The sequence below is a fragment of the Lithobates pipiens genome, unplaced genomic scaffold, assembly GCF_037356315.1.
Source record: "Lithobates pipiens isolate NorthernLeopardFrog02 unplaced genomic scaffold, aLitPip1_a1.2 Scaffold_1, whole genome shotgun sequence".
In the NCBI taxonomy this organism is placed as follows: Eukaryota; Metazoa; Chordata; class Amphibia; order Anura; family Ranidae; genus Lithobates; species Lithobates pipiens.
The window spans coordinates 140,118,970-140,139,197 of NW_027507685.1; the positions used below are offsets into that span (position 1 = coordinate 140,118,970).

Below are 20,228 nucleotides of genomic sequence, written 5' to 3' on the forward strand. Positions count from 1 at the left end.
TGCTGTGCCTGAAGTGGGGAACACCAGATGTGGATCTACTGGCCTCCCGTCTCAATCGGAAGGTGCCAAGATTTGTGTCCAGGACAAGAGATCCGTGGGCAGATGCGTCAGACGTGCTGGTGGCTCCGTGGGATCCGTACCAGCTGATTTACGCCTTTCCTCCACTGAAACTGTTGCCACGTCTGCTTCGCAGAGTGGAAGCCGAGGGGATCTCGGTAATACTGGTTGCCCCAGATTGGCCTCCGCGTCCTTGGTACGCAGACCTTGTGTGTCTGGTGGCAGACGCTCCCTGGCGACAGCCGTTGTGAGAGCACCTCCTATCTCAAGGTCCATCCTGCTTTACCATCGCTGGCTTTAACGGCATGGCTATTGAGAGCCAGGTGCTGAGGAACCAGGGTCTGTTGGACTCAGTGATTCCAACTATGTTGAGGGCACGGAAATCTTCTTCTCGGAAGATGTACCATCGTACCTGGAAAGCCTACATCTCCATGTGTGAGGAGAAAGGATGGCATCCGCGCTCCTTTTCCATATCCAGGATCCTGCTGTTTCTCCAGCAGGGAGTGGACCAGAGATTGGCATTAAGCACCATCAAAGGCCAAATCTCAGCCTTAGCTGTCTTTTTCCAACGACCCTTGGCATAGCACTCCTTAGTGAGTACCTTCGTTCAGGGGGTACGACACATCCCTCCAGTGCATCCTCAGTTACCTCCCATGGGATTTGAACCTGGTGTTGGCGCTTCAAAAACCGCCGCTTGAGAATATCAGGGAGATTCCCCTTTTGACTCTTTCCCAGAAAGTGGTCTTTCTAGTGGCCATCACCTTTGCCAGGAGGGTTTCTGAACTGGCGGCCTTCTCTTGCAAGTCGCCCTATCTGGTTATCCACAGGGATAAGGTGGTGTTGCGTCCGCAACCGTCCTTTCTACCGAAGGTGGTCTCGGCTTTTCATATCAATGAGGACATTGTATTACCATCGCTGTGTCCTAAGCTGAAGTACCCTAAAGAGGTGGCCCTTCACGCTTGGGACATGGTTAGGGCTCTGAAGGTGTATTTGTCTGCCACGGCTCCCTTTCAGAAGCCAGACTGTTTCGGTAGCTGGTCCCAAGAAAGGCATGGCGGTCTTGTCGGCCACCATTTCCAGGTGGATCAGACAGATTGTAGTACAAGCCTATGCCTTGAAGGGGCAGGTGCCCCCCTTTCCGGTCACGGCCCACTCCACAAGGGCAAGCTGAATGTCTTGGGCCTTCCGACACCAAGCGTGGGGCGCTCAGGTGCGTAAGGCGGCGACCGGGTCGTCTGTCCATATGTTTACCAAGTTTTACAAGGTAGATGTCAGTGCATCTGCTGATACCTGTTTTGGCAGCAAGGTTTTGCAGCCGGCTGAGTAGTTGCAATTGAATATGCACAGGGACACACAAACAGGCAGGATCAGCCAGGTTTTTTACATCTTAGAAAGTGGCAGATTAGACCACACAAGCACTGTTCTGTTTAATCGGCTGTAAGGGAACAGGATGTTTTTTTTGTAACATTTTGTTTTTCTGTCTTTGTCCTCGTGTTTCAGAAGATTTTACCACACTTTCTGTCCTGTGACAATTGGATTTTCAAAATTTTGGGTTGCTGTGGAAACAAGGATTGATGATAAAGCTTCAGTGAAGACACCTTTTCCCCATACATACAGAAATATAACGTACATGAGCTGATGTTCAGAAATACATATAAGTGTAGCTCACTTATCCTTTATGCAAGTACAGTGCATGCGAAAAGTATTCAGTTCTTTACTTTTTTCATATTTTGTCATGTTACAGCCTTATTCCAAAATGGGTTAAATTCATTATTTTCCTCAAAATTCAACAAACCATACCCCATAATGACAACATGAAAGAAGTTTGTTTGAAATCTTTGCAAATTTATTAAAAATTAAAAACACAAAATCTCATGTATATAAGTATTCACAGCCTTTGCTCAATACCTTCCTGAAGCACCTTTGGCACCCATTACAGCCTTAAGTCTTTTTGAGTATGATGCTACAAGCTTGAGCTACCTATTTTTGGGCGGTTTCTCCCATTCTTCTTTGCAGGACCTCTCAAGTCCCCCCAGGTTGGGTGGGGAGCATCGGTGCACAACCATTTTCAGATCTCTCCAGAGATGTTCAGTTGGGTTAAAGTCTGGGCTCTGGCTGGCCCACTTAAGTACATTCACAGAGTTGTCCTGTAGCCTTTACTTTATCTTGGCTGTGTGCTTAGGGTCGTTGTCCTGTTGGAAGATGAACCTTCTCCCCAGTCTGAGGTCCATAGTGTTCTGGAGCAGGTTTTGATCAAGGATGTCTCTGTATATTGCTGCATTCATTTTTCCCTCAATCCTGACTAGTGTCCCACTTCCTGCCACTGAAAAACATCCCCACAGCATGATGCTGCCAACACCATTCTTCACTGTAGGGATTGGTTTTGGCCAGGTGATTATCGTTTGGTTTCCTCCAGGCATGACACTTGCCATTTAGGCGAAAGAGTTCAATCTTTGTTTCATCAGACCAGAGAAATTTGTTTCTCATGGTCTGAGAGTCCTTTGGATTGCCTTTTGACAAGCTCCAGGTGTGCTGGTATGTGCCTTTTACTGCGGAGTGGCTTCTGCCTGGCCACTCTACCATACAGATCTGATTGGTGGAGTGCTGCAGAGATTGTTGTTCTTCTGGAAGCTTCTCCTTTCTCCACAGAGAAACACTGAAGCTCTGTCAGAGTGACCATCGGGTTTTTGGTCACCTCCTTGAATAAGGCCCTTCTCCTGATCACTTAGTTTGGCCGGGCCACCTGCTCTTGGAAGAGTCCTGGTGGTTCCAAACTTCTTCTATTTACAGTTGATGGAGACTGTGCTCACTGGGACCTTCAATGCTGCAGAATTTTTTCCTCTTTCGTCTTTCAGGACAGCACACTTGAGACCTTGGCTCCTCCCTTCTCAGGAAACACCGCCTCCACCATTCCTTCCCTCCAGCCCTTCAGTTTTGGTGTTTCCTCCGGCAAGGAGACATCGCTAGGAACCTGGTTTTAATTCAGTTGGGGAGGCTGAGTCCAGTTTTATCCTGAAGGCAGAACGTTCGCTCTGGCCGAAGGGATGTCTGAAGAGACTCATACGTTGCAGCAGGGCTGGGGAGTCTGTTACCTGCAGTGTCTGGCGCGTCTCATCCTTGGGGAAAGCAAAGGCATAGGACGTTCGTTTTGGCGCTGCCTGGGGAAGGTGTTCGCTGGATGTGTCCGTGTCTCCCCCTCGTTAGTGTGGCCATCATGGAGCGCAACGCTGGGTCGGATGACGAGCGACGTCTTTTTCCGACGGGAGAGGTCACGTCCGGTTCACCCGCGACTTCTGGTTCCAGTCGTGGGGCGCCAAAAACGAACGGCGCGAAGGCTGGTGTCTGCCCCATTCACGCTGTAGCGACAGCTAAGAGGAGCAGTCTTTGGCGAATCGACCGTTCGGACCAAAGGGATGTCTGAGACTGATGGTTCCCGTTCGGTTTCGGGTGATGCCAGCACCAGCCACTCTAAGGTAAGTGGAACCCTGTGGTGGTGTTCCCTTAATACTTCCCGTTTAGCTCCACGGGTGATCTCCCCTCCTTGGTGGGAAGGGAAGAGTTGCACGGCTGGGACCCTGGTGGTGGTTGGTCCTGGGAGGGTGCACTCCTGGTGTCGGTCTGGTGTTAATTTTTTTGCTGGCAGGGGCTGATGTTGGTGGGGTTTTTTTGTCGTTACAGGACAAGTCCATGGAAAAGTTCAAGCTCTCACATAGGTCCAAAAAGTGCCCCTTGTGTAGAAGTGTGTTAGGGGAATCCTGGGGGAAAGTATTATGCAGAAATTGCATTGAGAGCTTAGTCAAGGATCATGCTGAGGAACAAAGTTCTAGTCTGGCGGCTTCTGTTAAAGAGCTCTCCAGCACTTTTCAGTCTTTTAAAACATTGTTTGAGAATTTTCAGCCTATTCAGCCCCCAGCTAGTACTCTGCCAGCACAACAGGATGTCACACCTGGCCCCTTGACAGGTCCCTCTGCTAATGATGGGTTACCTGGGGGTAGCAGAACAATACTAGAGGATGAGCATGATAGCGAATCCTCAGACTCTTCTGAGTCCGAGGGAGAGAAGGTGGATGGCGAGTCCTCCAGATCCTCCCATTACAAGCTCTCCTTGGAGGAAGTGGAAGAGATCCTGGGAGCTATTCACACTACACTAGGTATCCAAGAAGAGAAAAAAACCTCGGTCTCTGCATCACCAGATGTATGAAGGTCTAGGAGAACCGAAGAAAAGGGTCTTTCCAGTGCATGAAGTTCTGGTAGACACCATTAGGAAGGAATGGCGAGACCCAGAGAGGAAGCTTTTTTTCCAGAGCATTGAAACGTAGATTCCCTTTTTCAGAGGATGGATCTGCTGTGTAGAACAAATCTCCTAGACTGGATGCGGCCTTCTCTCAGGTATCCAGAAGGACAGATTTGGCTTTTGAAGATATGGGTATGTTAACCGACCCTATTGACAAGAGGATGGACTCTCTCCTCAAGAAGTCTTGGGATTCTTCTTTAAGCAATCTTAAGCCTACCATGGCTGTCACAGTGGTGGCATGCAACATGGAACACTGGTTGACTCATAAAAGCTCATATTGAGGCAGGAACTGCAAAAGAAACAATTCTTTCCTCTTTCCCAATGCTTTTAAAAGGAGTCACATACATAGCGGATGCGTCAGCAGAGTCGGTCCGCATGTCTGCTAGATCTTCTGCCTTGGCTAATTCAACTAGAAGGGCACTTTGTGGCAAGGGGACAATACTTCAAAGTTTGTGGTATTCCCTTCACGGGGGATTTACTGTTTGGTCCAGACCTGGAGGCTGTCCTTGATCGGACAGCGGATAAAACGAAGGCTTTTCCCTTAAAGAAAAAAGTGGGGAAAACAAAAATTACTCGCCCACAAAGGAAGTCTAACTTTCCGAGGACAGAGTCCCAGAAAAGTCTGGACCAACAAGGGCAGAGGGCGTGGGGGAGCGATTTTTCGCCCTCCTGAGCAGTCCCAAAATTCCCAATGACAAGTTAAACCTGGTGGGAGGAAGACTGGGGGCTTTCCTCCCACAGTGGGATTCGGTTACCTCCAATCCTTTTATTCTAGGCATTATAAGGAGGGGGTACAGACTGCAGTTCTCAAGTTTCACCCCCCCCCACCCCCACAGGCTGTTAATCACAGACCTACAGAGGTGAGCAGAGAATGCGGTAGCCCTTCTGACTTCTCTGGAGGATTTGGAGCAGCAAAATGTAGTGTCACGGGTTCCTCCTTGGGAGGTAGGCAGAGGGTTTTATTCCCACGTTTTTGTTGTCCGAAAACCTTCAGGGAAGTTCAGGCTGATCCTGAACCTGAAACCTTTGAATCTGTCAATCTGTTACAAAAGGTTCCGGATGGATTAAATTTTTTCCGTGAAAACACTGCTGCCTCCAAATTGCTTTATGGCGTCCATAGATCTAAGAGATGCCTATCTGCACATTCCAATTGCCGAAGACAGCCAGAGATTCCTCAGGTTGGCAGTGGATATTCACCAAAGTTATGGTGGAGGCTCTGGCTTTTCTATGACTCAGGGGAATCTCAGTGGTAGCATATCTGGACAACCTGCTCCTGTTATGCATCTTCACCGGAGCAGCTGGTTCAGGATTTGCAGGTAGCAAGAAATATTTTGGAACAATTGGGATGGCTCTTAAATTTGGAGAAATCCAACCTGGTTCTATCGCAGAGAGGGACTTTCTTAGGGTACGTTTTAGACTCGGCAGCGAGTCTTTCCCAGAGGAGAAAATTTGCAAAGTAGACAGGGCTTTGGCATTTCTTCAAAGCAATCAACAAATTTCTATAAGAAAGGCCATGTCAGCCTTGGGACTGCTGACGCCGGCCCTTCCAGCGGTAAGGTGGGCAGGAGCACACTTTCACCCCCTGCAGCTTTTCATTTTTGGAGGTTTGGGATCGTACTCAGAATTCTCTGGACTCTACGGTTCTCCATTCCAATAAAAGTAAAGAGGTCCCTCTGGTGGTGGAGAAAAGCAGTGAATCTATTTCCGGGTCTAGAATGGGTACTCCCAGTGTCCAAGGTCGTCACAATGGATGCAAGCGGCACGGGTTGGGGAGCACACCTGGAGAAAGGTCTGGCTCAAGGATCTTGGAGTCTCAAGGACGCGGGAAGTTCTTCGAATTGGAGGGAGCTGAGAGCCATCTTCTTGGCTCTAAGGTTTTTCCAACAGGAACTCCAAGGACATCATGCCCAGGTCCGTTCGGACAATTCTTCAGCGGTTGCTTACATCAATCGACAGGGGGGCACAAGAAGCGGCTCCCTTTGCTCTCTAATGGAAGCAATATTCAGCTGGGCAGAGGTAACAGTGTGCTCTCTATCAGCAGTACACCTGAAAGGAGAGCTAAATCAGAGAGCAGACTTCCTCACCAGAAAGAAGCTGAGGGAAAGCGACTGGGTCCTGAATCTGAAAGTCTACAAGTTGAGCGTCCAGAGGTAGGGGAGACCGTCTGTGGATCTTTTTGCGTCAAGGGAAAACGCAAAAACTCCTCTTTTTTCTTTCTGAATTGGGGAGACGGAGCAATAGGAGTGGATGCTCTTTCTCAGAGATGGCCTTTTACCAAGTGCTATGCCTTTCCCCCTCCGTGTTGTTTCCGGCGGTTCTGAGGAAATTCCAGTTAGAGGATACAACCCTAATCTTGATAGCCCCACACTGGCCCAGGAGGCCTTGGTTTTCTGTTCTAAAGAAACTACTGGTGGAACCACCTTGGATACTTCCGGTCAGGGAAGATCTACTTTTCCAAGGCCCAATCTGCTGCCCTCAGGTGGAGTCTGGCAGCCTGGCTACTGAAGAGGAGATGCTGAAAAGCAAGGGGTTCTCCGAGAGGTTAATAGCGACTTATGAATTCTAGAAAGGAAGAGATCCGCAGGATTTATTTGAAAGGTACGGAAAAAACTCAATTCCTGGTGTGCAGAGAGCTCCTTTAATGTTCATAGTCCTATAGCAGTGTTGGAGTTCCTACAGAGGAGGGGACTGGCTGTCAGTACTCTTAAAGGTCAGGTTTCTGCCTTAAGTGTTTTTCTTGAGCAGCAACTGGCAGCGAATCCTTGGGTTTCCAGGTTCTTTAAAGGTTTAAAAGGTAAAAAGTAAAAGTAGTGTAGCGCTTCTATAATGGTAAATGTGATCAACACATGTACAAAAAGATGGTCGCATAACAAAAGTCATATAAATAAAGCAAAGTCCAATTCGAGTGGGTATAGACTTCTGTAGTGTAACTGGTACAAAGATGGTTAGGCCGTTTCAAGGTAAGAGAGGGATCTTACTGAACGAATATGTCCGTGTAAAACAGCTTGTCTGTAAACATTTAGGAAAGTAGATAAATACTTCTTACCAACTCTGTTGGACTCACACGGTCATACGACGGTTGAGTCTATAAAGCTTGAGGTCCCAATCTAGGACCAAGGAGTGGATCGATGAGGGTCCGCTGAACCGGTGACGAAACTCCAAACGACTGTGTGCCAAGCGATGTATTTCACGGGTGGAACACCAGGATGGTCTCCAATCCAGCTCAGACGTGGCCCAGTACACACCAATACTCCAGTCACCCCAAAGTAAGGTGGAAGATGTTAGAGATTTAGACCAAAAAGGAAAAAGAAAAAAAAGAGCTCCACATGGTGCGGGTCAGACGGTATAAAACGGCAATTTATTAAAAGTCAGAAAATTATTTAAGTAATTAATGACTTAGTGATCACAAAAAGATTGAATAAAAATGAGGGTAAAAGCAATGTAGGGTGCCAACAGCTAGCCCAAAGGTTTAAGTAGAGGTTTAAGTCTTTAAAGGTTTAAGTAGAGAGACCAGTCAGTTTACATCCTTCTCTAGTTTGGAATTTATGTTTAGTTTTGCAGGCTCTTACAGAGGATCCTTTTGAGCCTATCAGTTTTTATACGGTAAAAATTTTAACCCTCAAGACAGTTTTTTTGGTAGCTATCACTACCGCAAGAAGGGTCAGTGAGCTAGAAGCCCTCTCAAGGAGGGCACCTTTCCTTCAGTTTTTTCCAGATCGGATTATTTTTAAAACTGATCTGGCCTTTTTGCCAAAGGTGGCTTCAAATTACCATAGAAGTCTGGAAATCTGTTTGCCCACTTTCTGTTCGAATCCTGTGAGAGAACAGTAACATTTTTTCGACAAGTTAGATGTCAGGAGGTGTGTGTTAAAATACCTAGGAGGTTACGGAGCAATTCAGGAAGTCCGATTCATTTTTTTGTTTCTTTTTCGGGGGCTAGGAAGGGGTCTAAAGTCTCTAGAAATACTATAGCCAGGTGGATGAGGTTGGCAATCAGTCAGGCATACATAGCTAAAGGGTTGGAGGTCCCGGAAGGTATTAGGGCCCATTCCACTAGGGCTATGGCTACGTCACAAGAAGAGTGGGCTGGTGCTACACCCAAGCAGATCTGCAGAGCAGCAACGTGGTCAAGTTTTAAGACCTTTGTTAAGCACTACAGATTGGAATTATTGTCTGCCCAGGACCAGGCCTTTGGGCATAAAGTCTTGCAAGCAGTGGTCCCACCCTAGGGTAAGTGCTCGCTTATCCTCTCAAGTGTGCTGTCCTGAAAAACGAAAGAGGGAAAATCAAAGTTACGTACCAGTAACGTTTTTTCCAGGAGTCTTTCAGGACAGCACCGGTACCCACCCTAAAATAAGGTCTTGCCATTAGGACATGAGAGCATCAGGTATGTGTAATTTTTTTATGATGTATCTGTCTCCCTAGTCTGGCCGGAGGTGCTTGTGCAAAAGCTGAAGGGCTGGAGGGAAGGAAGGAATGGTTTTAAAGATCTGGTGGAGGCGGTGTTTTCTGAGAAGGAAGGAGCCGAGGTCTCTCGTGTGCTGTCCTGAAAGACTCCTGGAAAAAATGTTACCGGTGCGTAACTTTGATTTTTTTTTTTTTTCTGTACCCTTCCCCAGATCTGTGCCTCGATACAATACTGTCTTGGAGGCCTACAGACAATTCCTTGGACTTCATGGCTTGGTTTGTGCTCTGAGATGCACTGTTAAGGGTCCGTTCACACAGGGGCAACACGACTTTCAACACGACTTTTGGAGGCAACTTGGACACGACCTGAACACGACTTACAACACGACTTTAAGTCGCCCCAGGCCAGGCGACTTTTGCCACGGCCAGAGGATGAGCTCTCAAGAGGGAACTCCACGCCAAATTATGAAAAAAATTTGGCATGGGTTTCCCCTCCGAGAGCATACCAGGTCTGGTATGGATTCCAAGGGGAACTCCCTACGCCGAAAAAACGGCGTGGGGGTCCCCCCCAGATTCATACCAGACCCTTATCCGAGCACGCTACCCGGCCGGCCAGGAAAGGGGGTGGCCGCGTGCCCTCAACATGGGGGGGTGCCTTGGGGAAGGGGGGCCGCGCGCCCCCCCCCCACCCCAAAGCACCTTGTCCCCATGTTGATGAGGACAAGGGCCTCTTCCCGACAACCCTGGCCGTTGGTTGTCAGGGTCTGCGGGCGGGGGGCTTATCGGAATCCGGGAGCCCCCTTTAATAAGGGGGCCCCCGGATACCGGCCCCCCCACCCTATGTGAATGAGTATGGGGTACAATGTACCCCTACCCATTCACCTGTAAAATAAAAGTACCAAAAAAAACACAACACAGGGTTAAAATATTTTATTGCACAGCTCCGGGGGTCTTCCGTCTTCGGGGGTCTTCTCGCCGGACTCCTCCGCTATCTTCTTGTAGCTCTTTTGCTAACGGAGGAGTCCGGCTTTCTTCCTCGCCGCCGGCCTCTTCTCCCGACTTCGGGGGTCTTGTCCCCCTCTTCGGTTCTTCTGCCAGGCCACCGCGCCTTCTTATAGCTCTTTTACAGGCGGTGGCCCGGTCTTCTGCCGCCGCCTTCCGTTCTTCTTCTTCTTCTTCTTCTCCAGGAGATGTTGACTCGACGATCTCTCCGGCCGGAATGCCAGGGCCGCGCTGCGCGGCCACTTATATAGGGACAAGGAGCGGTGTCACATGGCTTTATGTCACATGGGTTGGTCACATGGGTTGATGTCACATGGGGACTAGGACATCGTAAACAGGATGCACTTGAGCTCAATTTTGAATGTCATGGCAAATACCGGCCATACACGGTTCGAATTTCGAAAATCATATCTAAGAATTATCGTACGAATTATGCACCATTGGCTGCAGCAACAGCCGATTTTTGTGCGGCAATCAAATTTGAGGAATCGGACATGTTGGAAATTTTAAAAAATACGAACGACTTTCTAATCAATGATGGGATAATCATACGAGAAGTTTTAATAAGAAGAAAAAAGCATGTGCAAGAAAAGAAAATTTACGCAGAGAAAAGAAGATTCCAGGCAATGAAAATTATTTTTCGTAGCAACATGAGGTGAAATTGAAGGCTTGGTCGGCCGAAGACAGGTATTTTCACCCACTTCCGGGCATAGACTCCCACGGGAGTCTACGCCATTTCCTGCCCTGCCGCGCTGTCTGCTGGGACACACATGGGTCCCAGTGACAGCGCGGAGATCTCCTATTGCGCGGCTCGCGCATGCGCAGTAGGGAACCGGGAAGTGAAGCCGATTCGCTTTACTTCCTGATTCCCTCACCTCGAATGGCGGCGGCAGCAGCCGAGGCCCGAGCGGTCGATCGGCCTCGGCTGCCGGCATCGCTGGAACCCGGGACAGGTGTCCATTTATTAAAAGTCAGCAGCTGTAGTATTTATAGCTGCTGGCTTTTAATATTTTTTTTTTTGGGCGGAATCCCTCTTTAAGTGCTCCATGACGCAAAGGAGAGCCTCTCCTTCTCAATTATGTGACTGAACTGAAGTTTAAAAGAAAAAAAAAAGGTATTTCCACTGATGCTTTTTTTTCAAAGGCTATGCAGTATAGGTTGAAGGAGATGGGAAGGCAGTATTTTCAACGACATATAGTTAACATTTCTTTCCACTTTAAACAGAATCTGTGAAGTCCCCTCATAAAATCTGTATCAAACCCAAGGGGGCGGTATGGATTTTCTGGGGACCTCGCTTATCTAAAATCCATACCAGACTCAAAGGGACTGTATGAAAAAGGGGCTGGCCGAGCAGCGTGTCATTGGGAGGCCCTACTTGATACCAGAAAAGCTGGTGTAGCCTGCTGATGACATCAGAGAAACATGACGGCGTGGTACCCGGTAGCTGCTGCTGAGCTGGCAATGATTCTGCACAATCCAGTATACGATATTTGCCCATATACTATCTACATGAGAGGGGGGAGGGGGGCGTTGAGGATATGAGGAGAGGGTGCGATGCGCTATCGGAGCTGGAAGTGGAGACCAGAGAGGAGGTTTTGAGGAATCCAGCCTTTGGGTGGTGCTACCACATTGGGGTTGCTGAGCCTGTTTCTCCTCACCTCTCTGGTGGTAAGGGAGCTCTTCTCCATGATCCATCCAAGCCGGCTTGCACCCTCGCTAGGCAGCAGTACGCCCTGGGCAGCTGCCTAGTTCACCTAGTGCAAGTACCTGCCCTGGGTTTGTCTCATCCTTGTAACTTTAATGATCTTTTGAAAACTTACTGGCTAGATCACAAAATGAAAATTGGCAGAAATAAAGCCTAAAAAAAGAAAAAATGCAGATATCGCATCTAGGAACTGAGAAGCTGCACTATAACTGTTTGATTTTGAGTTCAATACTGCTTTAATTCTTTAAGTTATGCTTTTAGGTGCTAAAATTTTTAGGGCGTGGTACTTATTTGGTGGGTTAAACTGGGAGAATCTGATTTAATAAATTCTTTGACACATTCACTTTGTTTTCTAAAGCTACCTTCCTCCTGTGTAGAAGTGGTATATATAGGACATTGCCTTCTCGCAAGCTTTCTTATGTTGTAGTAGTCTAGCTTACTCATCGATGTGTTTTGTAAAGGTGTCATTGATCCCAAACCAAGTTTAGCAGCTTGGCACTAACCCTTTTTAATCTATTAATTTTGATTAATTATAACGCACATACAGATCCAACTACTTTCAGCTGATCTCCTTGCATTGTAACTCTGCATTAGTCAGTGTATATAGTGTAATACCACATTTACCAATCACCCGACACTGGTTAGTTTCTACAATCCATGACTTAACTTCACAGTTCACACAAATACGTTTTAAATTAAAACTGTAGCACTGAAGTAAGTAATTTTTTTCTCTTATATTCACCGACCGACACCGCTCCTCTCATAACCATTGGGTTGTTATACCCTATTACTAGGAGATTACTAGGCATTAGTTGTAACACAACACTCAGAACTTTGTTCCGGTCCCTTGGGCAACAGGTCTCCACCCTGCAGTGCAGTCATCTTTTTTTTTTTTTTTTTTTGCCTAGTGAAGGAGAAGGACCTAGGAACCCTGCGGGCCCATCGGCCCATGCTTTTTTATGCAGAAGCGTGACTTTTTGTGCAAGACAATTGATCCTGTGATCTACTATCAACAGCCAGCTGGGTGACAGGCTGGATACCCTTATCCTTGTAGTCTCCCCAGTCCGGCCATCTAGCGTGTGCAGGCCGCAGCTATGCGCTCGGCAGGCCACGACGAAACCTCAGCTCCAGAGGTGATCAGTGAGTTTATCAGTAGCCCGGGGCATACATATGACAGGGCTACTGATGTCTGTGTCACAGTATGCCGGGCCAGCAGCCACCACGTACTGATCAGTGAGTGGGTTGGTGATGGAATGTCTCCCAGCTCTTCAGGACTGGTAAGTACAACGCTCCCTGCCTCAGTGGGGCTGAGCAGCTGGGCATTCCCTGGGAGGTCGCTTCGGGGGTCCCTCATTTCCCTCTCTTCTTTCCCCTGTCCCTATCTTCCCCCCCCCCTCTCTGGGGGGATACTGCATGTGGCCGCTGAGCGGTGTGTGTGTCTATGCAGGGGCTCTCACCTGGGGACGGGGGCTGTGCTGGCTAGCGGAGTCCTGGGTCCTGTTCTTCATGCCCCTGGAAGGTGTCTGTGAGGTTTTGCTGATGTCCTGTACAGTGCAGTGTTCACTGCCATCGTTTTCTCCCTGTACCTGATGGAGCTGCTTCGGCTGCCATTTTAGGTGTGGGCAAGGGCAGCATGCTCTCCTGGGCTTTAGTGGCCATTTTCCTGGTGATCTCCTATACAAGACACCGGTGGCCATTTTCTTGAAGCCTGAACATGTTTTTTTAGTGTTCTCTAGCGGCAGCATGTGCTCCTGTGCTCTCACAGCTATTTTCCCTGTGTTTTGTGTCTTTGTACTGGTCGCTGGGCAGCCATTTTATTGAAGCCTGAGCACATTTCAGAGCGGTTTTAGCACCATTTGCAGCTGCTGCCACTGACACAGCTTTGTTTCCTCTGCACCTGAGAGCCCATAGGGACTACAGGCACTACTCCTTGGGGTGGTGAGTCCGGCGGTAAAGAGCCCCTCAGCCAGCGGCAGTGAGGAGGATGGGACTGTCACTGTCCTAAGTCCCCTTAGGATGGCAGACAGGGTAGGGTCAGCATGGCTTCAGAAACTGGTGTTTCTTCCCCCGAAATCCATGCAATTGCTACCAGGTCCATGCACGTCAAAGCGCACGGACCCGTCTTTTTTGAGCAGCCCCTGGCGTCTCACTCATTGGTGAGTACCTTTGTTCAGGGGGTACAACGTGTAGTCCCTCCGGTGTGTCCACCGTTGCCCCCATGGGATTTGAACCTGGTGTTATCGACGCTTCAAAATCTGCCGTTTGAGAATATCAGGGAGATTCCCCTGTTGACTCTTTCCCAGAAAGTGGTCTTTCTGGTGGCCATCACATCGGCCAGGAGGGTTTCGGAACTGGCAGCCTTCTCTTGCAAGTCGCCCTGTCTGGTTATCCACAAGGATAAGGTGGTGTTGCATCCACAACAGTCCTTTCTACCGAAAGTGGTCTCGGCTTTTCATATTAATGATGACATTGTATTACCATCTCTATGTCCTAAGCTGAAGCACCCTAAGGATGTGGCCCTCACGCTCTGGACGTGGTTCAGGCTCTGAAGGTGTATTTGTCTGCCACGGCTCCCTTTCGGAAGTCAGACTCCCTGTTTGCTTCAGTGGCTGGTCCCAAGAAAGGCATGGTGGTCTCGTTGGCCACCATTTCCAGGTGGATCAGACCGATTGTAGTACAAGCCTACGCCTTGAAGGGGCAGGAGCCCTCCTTTCCAGTCACGGCCCACTCCACAAGGGCAGGCGGAATGTCTTGGGCCTTCCAACACCAAGCATCAGTCGCTCAGCGTGTAAAGCGGTGACCTGGTCATCTGTCCACACGTTTACCAAGTTTTACAAGGTAGACGTCCACGCATCGGCTGATGCCTGTTTTGGCCGCAAAGTTTAGCAGGCGGCCATATAGTTGCAATTGAAAATGCAATATATTTAGTTTTTTTTTTTTCCTGGTTTTTCGATAAAAACACAGTACCATTAAGTTAATGCGCTGTTGCATTACATTCCACAGTTTTTTTTGTGCGGTTGTGGGTAGTCGCTCCTGTTGAGGGTACCCTGGTTTGGTGGTGGATTTTTCCACGCACTGTTGTGTTTTTGTGGGTAAAGTTTCACTAGTTCCCACTTGCCACGGTGGATGAAGTCTTTTTTTATGCTATTTTCCCACCCCTCGTTTGGCACTGCTTGGGGACGTCCCAATGGTTATGAGAGGAGCTGTGTCGGTGAATATAAGAGAAAATAGGATTTTTTGTACTGACCGTAAAATCCTTTTCTCTGTAATTCACTGACCGACACAGCACCTGCCCCTCCTTTTTATCTTTACGTTATACTGCTTGTTGATGTACTGATGACTGCATGGCAGGGTGGATGGTTGTTGCCCAAGGGACCGCCCCCTGGGCGTAACTAAGAGTTCTGAGTGTTGTGATACAACTAATGCCTAGTATCTCCTAGTAATAGGGCATAACAACCCAATGGTTATGAGAGGAGCTGTGTCGGTTGGTGAATTACAGAGAAAATTATTTTATGGTGAGTACAAAAAAATCCTATTTTTTTAAATTAAACTTTAAGAAAAATGTAGAAAGTTAGTTTACCTTTAATAATAAAACTTATCTCGTATATTGACTGTCAGTCACTTTATAGTAGGCAAGTAGGCATCACTTTAGCCAGTTACGCAGACATACCAGAGTGTTTTACATTTTGTTTTTCTACAACAATGTTAAAAACAGAGGTTAGCAGATTTGCCTACACTTAGCTCACTGACTGATCCCAGTTAACCACATCTATATTTACCATCACTGTCCAGGCTGTCCGGTGACGTCAATGTCCGTCTCCTCCCCCCTTCCCTTCGTTAGCAGACGGGCGGCACTTGGGGAATGGGGGAGCTCTCGGACGGAACTCAATGAAGAGAGGTGAGTACCATTCAAAAGAATTTTGATTGATCAAAAAAAAATGATTAATCAAGGAATTAATCTTTTTTATATATATATATATATATATATATATATAATGTATGTATGTCTTTCATTCTGTATCACAAATTAAAATTTTCTAATAATGTAAATAAATGACAATTACATTAATAAATAGTTGGCACAGTTGTACTCCATGCAGCCTAAGGGTGGCAACATTAATCTACAGGCTGAAGGCATAAATTGTCAAGGAAAACTCCAGTCTGCTTGTGATCACTATATCATATTTGACAGTTATGACATGACCTGGGACCACTCTGATAGGCTCCTGATTGTGGGTGGAGACCCAAGCTTTCTGTGATGGCCTAGATTGAAAGCAACAAATTGCACAGTCTCTCATCTGCTCATAAGGATGGGTTTAAAATTTCAATTACTTTACATTTGCTCATTCATTTTCATGGTTTTTGGTTACAGGAGAACAAGGACTGGAACCATTTAATCCAGGACGCCCAGCGTAGAGGTGCTCTTGTAAAAACAAAGAAGGAACATTACCAGAGAGATGTGAACAGAATACTGAAACTGAAGCCTGTAGTACAGAGGCCTACTTTTCCTCCGGCTAAACCAGTAGTAGTACACACACCTCCAGTTGAAGCACCATGCAGAGGCATCAATACTCAACCAGTACCACCTCCCAGAAGACCTATAGCTCACCCAGCTGTAGCTGTAACGCAGCACAAAAATTCCAGGTCTCTGTCAGTACCCCCGATGTCAGAAAGGAAAATGCCCAGCCATGTGGGGCCGCCTCCTATTCCTTTAGCATCAAGTGGAAAGCTGCGAGATCCCAGACTGGCACGCCGGTGTGAAGAAACACGGAGTAACAGCACACCGCCATCTAGTCTGCAGCAGAGTTCTGATACAAACATTTCCCAAGGTCGTGTCTATCAGAACTTTCCTCCATCCTCAGTCACGGGAGTCAAACGACATTCACAGCCTGCACACAGAGATCAGTGGTCCAACCAACTACGAAATGAAGGTCGAGATCAAGACTATCGAGGTCATAAACACTATCGAGATCGAGACTATCGAAGTCATAAAGACCAGGAATACAAGAAAAGGAAAGTTTCTTAGCAGTGTTATAAACTAACAGGGACTGAAAAGTATTTTTTACAATGGCCCTCTTATGAACTTGAATGAGTAATCTGTGTATATTGGGAATGCCCAACACTGCAGCTGTACAAAGAAAGATTAACGAATGCTCTCTATGCAAACTCTCACCTGGAGAAATAAATTCCGATCTTATAACAAAGGGGAAAGGGATTTTTGTACAATAAAATGTATGTAGTTGTAACATAGCTGTGCTAAGATGTAAAGACAGCGTATTTTATTCTAAATGAGGGTTTTAGAATGTTACTTTAAGCCATGCACAGTAAAACGGGTAGCTATCACAAACTTAATAAACATGTTTGTAGTAGCTTGAGGTTTTTAGTGCCACTTGCATTCAGTTTCTTGCACCAGTTCTATTGTCAGTGCTTTGCCTCAAGGCTGCAGTGTTTCTGCCAGCAGAATTTTCAGCTTATGTCATTCATAGTGGAAAGGTATTTTGTTTATTGAGACTTTACTGAAAACCCCATTTAGCCATGGAAAAAGAATAGCATTGAAGGTATTGGGAACACATGTTGGCTACCCCACTTGAAACCTAATCCAAAGTTAACTTTTCCATATTCTTTAAGTATAGGATGTTTAAAATCTTCCCCCTGACTTTTGTAGTTGCAGGCACTGTGAAGTAATTTTACTTTGAGTAGTTTAGCTGATTCTGCTCTCCCCTCCCATCGTCAGTCTTCTAATCTGTATTATAAATAGCAGGTATATGGGAGGGGAAGAGAGCAAAGTACTTTGGCCTTACTTGAACTGCTAATCTTTAATTTTGAGGATGAATTGCTCCACAGTGCCTGCGGTTAGTGGTCAGTGAAGGCTTATTTTAAGCTTCATTTATTGAAAATGCTTGAATATCCTAAACCTGGCCACAGTTTAACTTTAAAAGTAAACTAATATGATTTAAAAACCATAAAATGGTTGGTAAATTCAGAGTATAGCCAGCTGAAATTTTAAATCTTCGATTGACCTGCAAACGCTGACAGCATTATTAGCTTTCATATTGTTTAAGGTTTCTACTCCTCAGGTTACATACCCATTTGGAGAGGATTGAGAGTCAATTGTGTTAACATCAATTTTAGCATAAAAATTTGTATTTGTAGCTTCCTCTTCCTAAATCTCAGAATCCAATGATCGTTTATATATGGCTTTTAATGACGGTAACCTGAACTTCTGGGATGGGTTTTTTTTTTTTTTTTCTATATCAAGTTCTCCTTTTGAATGGCCTCTGCCATGACAGGATTGACTTCAAATGCTGGAGAAGGGCCTACATACTATATTTCCAGTTAAACTGAGCAATCCTAATTTAACTGCAGATAGTTGTCTAAAACTCATCGAACAATTAAATTTTTACTCCTGCACTTAATTTGCATTTTCTTTTTTGAAGTTTAGACATGCCCTCCTATTTTTATCCAGCTCTCATTCAGCGTCTGCTTTTTTTTTTTTACCCCCTTTGGTCTAAAGCTGCCCTGATGAACCAGCTAAATTCCAGTCTATGTATGAGCACTTTGTACAGAAGTGGATCCACAAATCAACTTCTGTATAACTGCCCTGTTGGATTTTCTCCATGCAATCAGAGCTACCGGCTGTAGCCAGCAATGCTGATCATTGTATTCTGATGGTGGGGAATTCTCTCCGCTGTCAGAATACAATAGCTCAGCAGAAGGATTCCCCGATCCACATTAAATATGTGTTTTTTTTTTTTTTTTGTTTTTTTAATTATTTAATCTTCTAGTTGAACAAAAAGGAAAAAAATAACTTCTGTATGGGCTGCCTTAGACAGGAAATCCATTACTGCATGGAGTACAGTTGCTGACTATGCCAATCATGTTCTGCTTCTCTTTTGGCTAATTCAGGGAAAAGACAAACATAAAACAATAGCACGTGTGTGCTTTGGCTATTTTCATGTATTGTGTGTTCATTTGGGGGGGGGGGGGGGGGCAGAATCTATGAAGGTGAATGAATACCCAATTCAAGATTTTTAGATAAAATAGGCACTCGCTCTAAGGCTGCTTTTACACTGAGGTGCTTTACAGTCGCTATAGCGCTCAAAATAGCGCCTGTAAAGAGCCTCTCCTCTCACTCCAGTGTGAAAGCCAGAGTGCTTTCACAATGGAGCAGTGCGCTGGCAGGACACCAAAAGAAGTCCTGCAAGCCGCATCTTTGCAGTGCTGTAGGAGTGGTGTATACACGGTAACGTGCCGCTAAAAATAGCAGCGCTTTACCGCTAACACCCCAGTGTAAAGTAGCCTTAAGTGTCTCTTCAATTTCCCAAGTTATCTTTCAGGATGTTCGTTTTTCCCTCATATGCCATCCTGTAAAATTATGTACCAGGTTACTAACACAGATTTTTCCAGCAGGATATGTTGTTGGTTTCTGTTTTTTTATAGAGTAATTAACATGAATGTCTAAGCTCTTCCAACATTGTGGTAGTCACCAAAAATGTAAATATCTGAAACACAAAACTCCCGGATACACTTGAAAAAAAAAATTCTAGTTATACAAGTGTTATACAATATGCCCCAAATGTACTTCTCTTGTAGCTTTTTATATCCAACATCTAAGACATTCAGACATGTCTGTTAATACTGTTTGCAAGGGCCATAGCCCACTTGCCTGTTGGTTTTATAAAGCACCTACTTAAGTGTTTTTTATTTATTTTTTTTGTTTTTTTGGTTTTTTTTTACTTGTAGCTGTGCAGTTTTGTTTTTCATGTTGACCATATTGGAAAGTCCACATCACAGTTCCTATTTGCCATAAGTATAATAAATGAAAAACTTTGTTCCCCTTTTTTTTTTATGAAGTCAAATTATGAATTATATTTTATTTGCAGTTATTTTGGTATGTAATTCTGTTCAGCGATTATGACATGCAAACCACAGACATACAGAGAAAATCTAAAATATTTGCTATACACATGGGTATCTTAGATCGGACACACAAGACCAACATTTTTCTGAAAGCTAATTGTAAGTAGTTGTATTGCAAAACATTTTCTCTTTCCCTGTAATAAAAAAGTGAAAAGGTTTGGTATACAATTAAAAACTAAAACGCCATTCATATTATTGTCAGGGATTAAGGATGTGTGTACATCATATAAACCTGCATATTAAGATATATAGAAGGTTAAGGTCATGTGAGATCATCCAACCAAGTAACATCTTGGTAGGCTTTATTGTGGTGTTGCGGTCCAGGTTACAGAACATCTAATTTACCTAGGGTTCCCTTGAGTTTTTGTGCATTATACTGGATCAGTGATGCCTAACCTTGGCACTCCAGATGTTTTGGAACTACATTTCCCATGAAGCTCAACTACAATGCAGAGTGACTATAAACAAGCAAGAAGCTAGCAAGCAAGGAGGGGAAGGTTGGGACTTTAAATGAGATTTCATGAGCATCATAGGAAATGTAGTTCCAAAACCACCGGGGTGCCAAGGTCCGCCATCACTGTACTAGATGGTTTTAGACTGTTTTTGATATCCACTGTATCTATCAACATTAGCTGAGACAAAACATTTTATATTGACGTTAGTCTAGTAAAGGAGCCTCCCAAGGTTTTGTGGTGTGAAATAAGCATATTAACCTCCCTGTCGGTATTCCCGAGTCTGGCTCGAGGTGAGATTTCAGTACCAAAAGCGGACCTGAGCCAGACTCGGGATTGCATCGCAGGATCCATGTAGTGGTTACTTACCATGTCTCCCCGCTGTGATCTGC

At 45.8% G+C, this 20,228-nt stretch overlaps 1 protein-coding gene across 1 annotated transcript in view; it reads left to right on the plus strand.

The window, feature by feature from the left end:
* Window positions 1-19,304, plus strand: part of SETX (senataxin) — a 251,608-nt gene extending 232,304 nt beyond the window's left edge. Inside the window, 1 exon segment of the mRNA XM_077486163.1 lies at window positions 15,837-19,304. Coding sequence (XP_077342289.1) covers window positions 15,837-16,490 — 654 coding nt within the window. The 3' untranslated portion in view covers window positions 16,491-19,304.
* Window positions 19,305-20,228: the final 924 nt, after the last annotated feature.